This window comes from Trachemys scripta, chromosome 12 (assembly GCF_013100865.1).
Source record: "Trachemys scripta elegans isolate TJP31775 chromosome 12, CAS_Tse_1.0, whole genome shotgun sequence".
Taxonomy (NCBI): domain Eukaryota; kingdom Metazoa; phylum Chordata; order Testudines; family Emydidae; genus Trachemys; species Trachemys scripta.
This window is the reverse complement of record NC_048309.1, coordinates 922,150-929,275: the sequence shown is the minus strand read 5'-3', so window position 1 is coordinate 929,275 and position 7,126 is coordinate 922,150. Positions and strand designations below refer to the sequence as shown.

At 59.1% G+C, this 7,126-nt stretch overlaps 2 protein-coding genes across 2 annotated transcripts; one reads left to right on the top strand and one right to left on the bottom strand.

Annotated features, from left to right (window-relative positions):
• Nucleotides 1–313: 313 nt before the first annotated feature.
• UBE2C (ubiquitin conjugating enzyme E2 C) lies at nucleotides 314–3,925 on the top strand (the record flags this gene model as incomplete). The annotated part of the gene is given in 5 exon segments (XM_034787990.1): nucleotides 314–341; nucleotides 521–607; nucleotides 717–921; nucleotides 3,248–3,307; nucleotides 3,703–3,925. Coding segments are annotated over 5 exon segments (439 nt in total), but the record flags the coding sequence as incomplete, so codon positions are not given.
• Nucleotides 3,915–7,094, bottom strand: LOC117886304 (regulator of G-protein signaling 9-binding protein-like). The gene is made up of 2 exons (XM_034787991.1): nucleotides 5,895–7,094; nucleotides 3,915–5,088 (listed from the first exon to the last, which is right to left on the bottom strand). Exons 1-2 carry the CDS (start codon nucleotides 6,133–6,135, stop codon nucleotides 4,577–4,579), a joined length of 753 nt encoding a protein of 250 aa, XP_034643882.1. The 5' UTR covers nucleotides 6,136–7,094; the 3' UTR covers nucleotides 3,915–4,576.
• Between the last annotated feature and the right edge of the window lie 32 nt (nucleotides 7,095–7,126).

The window sequence follows — 7,126 nt, the reverse complement described above, 5'->3', positions numbered from 1 at the left end:
GGGAGGGAGGGGCCGGGCGGGCGGACCGGGGAGCTGTGGGTGGGTGGGAGGGGCTGGGCCGGGCGGACCGGGGAGCTGCGGACCGGCGGGAGGGGCCGGGCGGACTGGCGGGCGGGAGGGGCCGGGCGGGCGGACCGGGGAGCTGCGGACCGGCGGGAGGGGCCGGGCCGGGCGGGCGGACCGGGGAGCTGCGGGCGGGAGGGAGGGACCGGGCGGGCGGACCGGGGAGCTGCGGGCGGGAGGGAGGGACCGGGCGGGCGGACCGGGGAGCTGCGGGCCGCGCCCCCCTGACCCTGCCCCCTCTGTCCCGCAGGCTGCAGCAGGAGCTGATGGCGCTGATGGTGAGTCGGGCCGGGCGCTGGGGCCGGGCCGGGCCGGGGGATGCTCGCTGGGGCCCGGGCCGGGGCGGGTCTCGGCCGGGTCCCGCGGGGCGGCTTGGCCCCGGGCCCGCCCTGGGGGCTGCGGCGGGGGGTGGCCGGACCGGGCGCTCGCTCCTAACCCGTGTCCCGTCCCCGCTCAGATGGCCGGCGACAAAGGGATCTCCGCCTTCCCCGAGTCGGACAATCTCTTCCGCTGGATCGGGACCATCGACGGTGCCGCTGGGACGGTGAGCGAGGGGCCGAGCTGGGCTGGGGGGTCTGGCGAGCCCGCGGCTCTGGGGGGCACCGAGGGGCCTGGGTCTGCCCGGCTAACGCCTCCCTGCCTGCCTCCCCCAGGTGTACGAGGAGCTGAGGTATAAGCTCTCCCTGGAGTTCCCCGACGGGTATCCCTACAACGCCCCCACCGTCAAGTTCCTCACCCCCTGCTACCACCCCAACGTGGACACGCAGGGCAACATCTGCCTGGACATCCTCAAGGACAAGTGGTCGGCGCTCTACGACGTCCGGACGATCCTGCTGTCCATTCAGAGCCTGCTGGGAGGTGAGGCTGCCTGGGGATCGTCCTGCGGCTCTGAGTTCCTGGGCTCCCCTTTCCCATCCCAGCCTCCTCCCGCTCCCCTTGCTTGCCCAAAGCATGTCCTTGCCTCCGAGTGTGCACAGTGATCAGCCCAGCTCGCTGACCAGTATTGCTTCATCATTTCCTTGTGCTCCTCTATCTGCTGTCTCATCCGATACTGGGACCGTCACAGCAACTCTCTGGGGCAGGGACGGAGCTTTTGTTAGGTTTGTACAAGGCCTGGTACGATTGCAGCTTTGTCCGGGCCTGGGGTTCCTAGGTGCTACCATGATACAAATAGAATGACTGCTACAGCGGACAGCGATCCGGCTGGGGTGTGAGCCGGGGAGGAAGGCATCATGGCGGGAAGCATGTGACCAGACGCTAAACAACCAGTGGGGCCAGTGGACAATGGAAGTGCCAAAGGAGCACTCAAGGAGATGAGGCCATTGCGGAGAAACTAAATGAATTCTTTGCATCAGTCTTCATGGCTGAGGATGTGAGGGAGATTCCCAAACCTGAGACATTCTTTTTAGGTGACAGATCTGAGGAACTGTCCCAGATTGAGGTTTCATTAGAGGAGGTTTTGGGACAAATTGATAAATTAAATAGTAATAAGTCACCAGGACCAGATGGTATCACCCAGGAGTTCTGAAGGAACTCAAATGTGAAATTGCAGAACTACTAACTGTAGTCTGTAACCTATCATTTAAATCAGCTGCTGTACCAGATGACTGGCAGATAGCTAATGTGACACCAATTTTTTAAAGGGTTCCTGAGGTGATCCCAGGAATTACAGGCCTGTAAGCCTGACTTCAGTACTGGGCAAACTGGTTGAAACTATAATAAAGAACAATATTGTCAGACACATAGATGAACCTAATTTGTTGAAGAAAAGTCAACATGGTTTTAGTAAAGGGAAATCATGCCTCATCAATCTACTAGAATTCTTTGAGGGGGTCAACAAGCATGTGGACCAAGGGGATCCACTGAATATAGTGTACTTAGCTGTTCAGAAAGCCTTTGACAAGGTCCCTCAAAGGGTCTTACGCAAAGTAAGCTGCCATGGGATAAGAGGGAAGGTCCTCTCATGGATCGGTAACTGTTTAAAAGACAGGAAACAAAGGGTAGGAATAAATGGTCAGTTTTCAGAATGGAGAGAGGTAAATGGTGGTGTCCCCTAGGGGTCTGTACTGGGCAAAGTCCTATTCAACATATTCATAAATGATCTGGAAAAAGGGGTAAACAGGTGGCAAAATTTGCAGATTATACAAAATTATTAAAGATAGTTAAAGCCCAGGCAGACTGCAAAGAGCTACAAAAGGATCTCTCAAAACTGGGTGATTGGGCAACAAAATGGCAGATGAAGTTTAATGTTGATAAATGCAAAGTAATGCACATTGGAAAACATAATCCCAACTATACATATAAAATGATGGGGTTTAAATTAGCTGTTACCACTCAAGAAAGATCTTGGAGTCATTGTGGATAGTTCTCTGAAAACATCCACTCAATGTGCAGCGGCAGTCAAAAAACAAACAGAATGCTGGGAATGATTAAGAAAGGGATAGATAATAGGACAGAAAATATCATGTTGCCTCTATAAATCCATGGTTCGCCCACATCTTGAATACTGTGTGCAGATGTGGTTGCCCCATCTTTTAAAGATGTATTGGAATTGGAAAAGGTTCAGAAAAGGGCAACAAAAATGATTAGGGGTGTGGAAGGGTTTCCATATGAGGAGAGATTAATAAGACTAGCATTTTTCAGCTTGGAAAAGAGACGGCTAAAGGGAGATCTGATTGAGGTCTATAAAATCATGACTGGTGTAGAGAAAGTAGACAACACAAGAACTAAGGGTCACCAAATGAAATTAATAGGTAGCAGGTTTAAAACAAATAAAAAGAAGTATTTCTTCACACAACCTGTGGAACTCCTTGCCAGAGGATGTTGTGAAGGCCAAGACTGTAACAGGGTTCAAAAAAGAACTAGATAAATTCACGGAGGGTAGGTCCATCAATGGCTATTAGCCAGGATGGGCAGGGATGGTGTCTCTAGCCTCTGTTTGCCAGAAGCTGGGAATAGGCGACAGGGGATGGATCACTTGGTGATTACCTGTTCTGTTCATTCCCTCTGGGACACCTGGCACTGGCCACTGTCAGAAGACAGCATGCTGGGCTAGATGGACCCTTGGTCTGACCCAGTAGGGCCGTTCTTATGGAGTGGGGTGAGCGTGTTGCTGTGTAAGAAACAGGAAGCCTACTCTGTCCTCACACTGACCCCCCCTCCCCTCGCATCTCCCAATCCTCAGAGCCGAACGTTGAGAGCCCCCTGAATACACATGCGGCCGAACTCTGGAAGAACCAAGCAGGTGAGTGTCTCCCGTTGAGGTCCGTTAGGCACCGTGGCTCTGGGTTACTCCTGGCTGAGCTGCCTACAGGCCCAGCGCAGGGTTACAGCTGCCCTCCAGTGCCTGGACATGGAGAGGAGGACAGCTGCCTTCAGACCTGTTTGGGTAACAATCCCCCTCCCCAGGGACGGTACCTGATTGGGGGGCCTGGGACTTGGGCACTCACTTGGCCTGGCTTCGTTGCTGAGCTCTGGCCCAGTAGAGGAGGGTGTCTTCCTTCCTAGCCTGTCCCAGGGTGACTTCCTCTCGCCAGCTGCAGGAGCTGGAATAGCCTGAGTGGAGAGAGCCCAGGGTGAACCCCCTGTGCCCCTCTTCGAAGTCTGCCCCTCTCCAACAGCTCTCCCCTCCCTCCCCAGCCTTCAAGAAATACCTGCAGGAAACGTACGCAAAGCAGGCCAAGAGCCAGGAGACCTGATGCCTGTCCAAGCCGCAGCTCTTTGTCTGTCTGTCCCTATCTGCTCTCTGGAACTGTCCTCTGACTGCTCTGTACAGGACTCTGTATCATATGCTGGTTTTAAATTCATTCTGCCGGTGGAACCCACGGTTACTGTATAAATAAACTCTCGTTTTTTAACTTTGGTTTTGCACAGATCATGGTACTTGCATTGGGCTGGGTAGTGTCTTGGGCCGCGGTGACCCCTTCTGGCCGGGCTGCCATGCACAGCAAGAACCGAGCCCAGGGCACTTGGAGCCAAGAGGGCCTGGCCCTGCCTTGAGGCAGCTCTCGGCTGCTGATCTGCCACCGCCTGGGGCCAGTCACCCCAGCAGATGGGGATTCAAGCACAGATCTCTGTGACCTCCAGGCACCTCCATCACCACCACCACTGTGGGTGTGGAAATGGTTCCCTGGGGCAGGGGCACTTTGTAGGCTCTACAGGGAACGAACGCAAGTGGGAGAACGATGTTTATTAATCCCCCAGCGGTCTCCTCTGCCATGACTCCCTCCAGTGCCAGGGGGGTGGGGGCTCTTTGCCACCCTTCCTTTGGCCTACAGTGCTCCCCCACCTTGCCACTGCTGTCCCACATGCTCCCTGAGCTGACTGCCCTGCTGGCAGGGGAGCCCTCAGCCAACCTGTTCCTACCCCAAGCCAGAGCACCTCTTCCTGCTTCTCCCAGCTGGGCGCCATGTGCTCAAAGAAACTTGCCTTTCTGGGCTGCTGTGGCCAAGGGTCCCTGTTCTGGGTTTTCTCCTGGGGGGAGCAAAGTCCTGCCCCTTCGCCTGGGGGCTGGTCATGACAATATGCAGCAGAGTGCAGGCCAGCCCTGACGCCTGCAGCACCCTGGGCCACCTGCCACCTCTGCAGCCTGTCTCTCGCTGCACGACCCCTCTGCCTCACAGGCCAAGCTGCTGCCCGGCCCGGCCTCTTCTGTGGCCTCCACAGTCCAGACAGGGACATTGACTCTGGTCTCCATCTCCAGCAGCATGGTCCCCACACACTCAATCTGCTCCTCCAGGCTAGGGGCAGCACCCAGCTGCTCCGTGCTCCTGGCACCCTTGCGGCTTGGCCTCCTCCACGGCTTGTGCCCTCCATCTGTGGCCTTCCCCGTGACGCCAGTGCTCAGCAGCGGCCCTCCCCGCCCCTGCAGGGGGAAGAGTTGGCAGAGATGATGGGCCCTGTGCAGGTCTTGGTGGAAGAGCTCCAGAGCTGACAGGGACAGCACCCACAGCCTCTCCAGCTCCTGCCGCTCCTCAGGGCTGGCCAGCGGCTGCCTCAGCCTGGCTAGGAGCATGTTCCGCAGCCCTGCAGGGAGACGTGCACCCAGTGTTACCAGCCCAGGGCGGGAAGCTAGCAGAGCACAGCACTGGGCGGGCTCGAGTGGAAGGTAATGGAACAGCTGCCCTAGCAATGAGCCAGCTGGGATGAAATCGCCTGGTGACAGAGGGCCAAACTGAGCCGAGCGCCAGCCGTGGGCTTGTGCAGCAGGATTGCCCAAGACATCTGCCTGGTGTATTCTCACCCAGGGGTGGGGTCCCATGCACACCCTTGCAGGTGCAGAACTCTGTCCCCAGCAGCCAGGTCTAATGGGGCGAGGGGCAGTGGGAGGAGATTAAATATTAACTGTCCGAAGGGGTAGCAAGCGCCCCCCCCCATGGCTCGCAGAGAGATGAGCCCTGGATCAATGCCCCACTGAGCTCGAGTAGCTCCCTTAGCTGGCAATGCGAGCGGGCTGTTACTCGCCACGGGGACAAGGCACTGGCGAGGGATGCCAGCATTCGCTCTCAGAACTGCCCATTACTGTCGTGTGTCAGGCCTGGCTCTAGGCAGAAGACGCAGGACAGGAGGGAGGCGGACATGGGGAGCGGGTTCCCATGTGAATGCAGAGGAAAGCAGGAGCTGGCCGCGCGCGGGCAGGGTGGTCTGTGCACTGTAGCCCCAGGCCTGGGGAAGAGCAGGTGCCCAGCGCACAGCAGTGAGTGCAGTGAGCACCCAGGGGCTGGACTGAAGGGCATTGGCTGTGGGGCAGCCCCAGGCAGGGCAGCACAGCGTCATCTCCCCCCCTCTCTAGCCCTGCTCCTGGCAATAACAGGCTGGGCTCAGTTCCTTACCCTTGCTGAGCTCGTGCACCTCCTTGCTCCGCTCCTGCAGCTCCTCCCGCAGCCGGGGTGAGTCAGCCGTGCCTCCCAGCTGCAGCGCCAGCTGTCTGTGCCACACAATGACTTTGCTCAGGGAGGTGTGGGCAGCTGCACACTCCCCTCTCACCTCCCCCATGTTGTGGGAGTCAGGCACATGGGACATCTGCCAGGGCAGGGACCCTGCTGCTGGGTGTTCCCTCTCCAGCGCCTGCATGCGGCCCAGGGCCTCAGCTGTGCGTGGCTTGCTCCGGTGCCTGCTGGTGGATGGGGAAGCGGCACCAGCCAGTGCGTTGGGCTGCACAGCAGGCTGGTGCTGGGGCCTGCTGTCGAGGTGGGGTCCTCCACACCTGGGTGTAGCCGGTGGGCTGTGCCACAAAGGGCTCTCACACCCACTTGGGGCCTCGTGCAGGCTGGGGCCTGCTGCTGTCTGTGATGCAGGACCCCTCGTATCAGCTCCAGCTGTTCTCCCAGAGGCAGGCACCAAGTGGGAAGGCGGCCTGGACCGAAGCTGTCAGTGGAGTGACCTCCCCCGGGCAGCAGTCTGGAGGAGCCGGACTCTCCCACACGCCAGCACCGCCTCCCTGCTCCAGTCCTGTCACCGCAATGCTATGCAGTTCTCTCGGTGGGAACGGGCCTGAGTCGGCGCTGCCAGCCCTGCAAACTGGCTGTCGGAGCCCTTCAGCGTCCCGGTCCCAGGAGCAGCTCCCTCGCTCTCCTCTCCGCTGCTGGAGTCTCCGCTAGCCGGGCCGAGCCTGAGGCAGATTGTTAGGGGCGGGCTCTGGGGTCCCGGGGGAGCTGCGGCAGGTCTAGGCAGGCAGGCGATAGGCGCCACTGGGCATGGCGCTGCCTCGCTATTTTCCGTGGGTGGGTTTAACCCATGAGGCCCGGGGGGGAGTCCTGGCCTGTGGGGCTCCCAAAGTTGCATCTTCCTCCTAGCTGGAAATGTGTCTCCAGGTGCCATGGCCTGTGGTTGTGGCTCCGGGCTCCCCGGTTGTGGGATCCCACCTGCTGACGGGTCCGGGGGGCAGATCTATGGGCAGCAGGGGGTGATGACAGGCCCAGGGCCTGCCCCGGTCTGGCTGTCTCCCTCCCCACCCGAAATGATTAAGGGGCTGTTTGAAAGTGATCCTCTAGCATGACCCCCCCCTGGGGGGGGGCAGTCCCCCGCTGGCGCTGCCTGGGCCACGGCCGTGGATGTGGCCCTG

Coding starts and splice junctions, on each gene's coding strand:
- LOC117886304 (XM_034787991.1), bottom strand. CDS start 6,135: ATGCAGGCGCTGGAGAGGGAACACCCAGCAGCAGGGTCCCTGCCCTGG. Junction 5,089..5,894: donor GGTGCACGAGCTCAGCAAGG/GTAAGGAACTGA, acceptor GTCTCCCTGCAG/GGCTGCGGAACATGCTCCTA.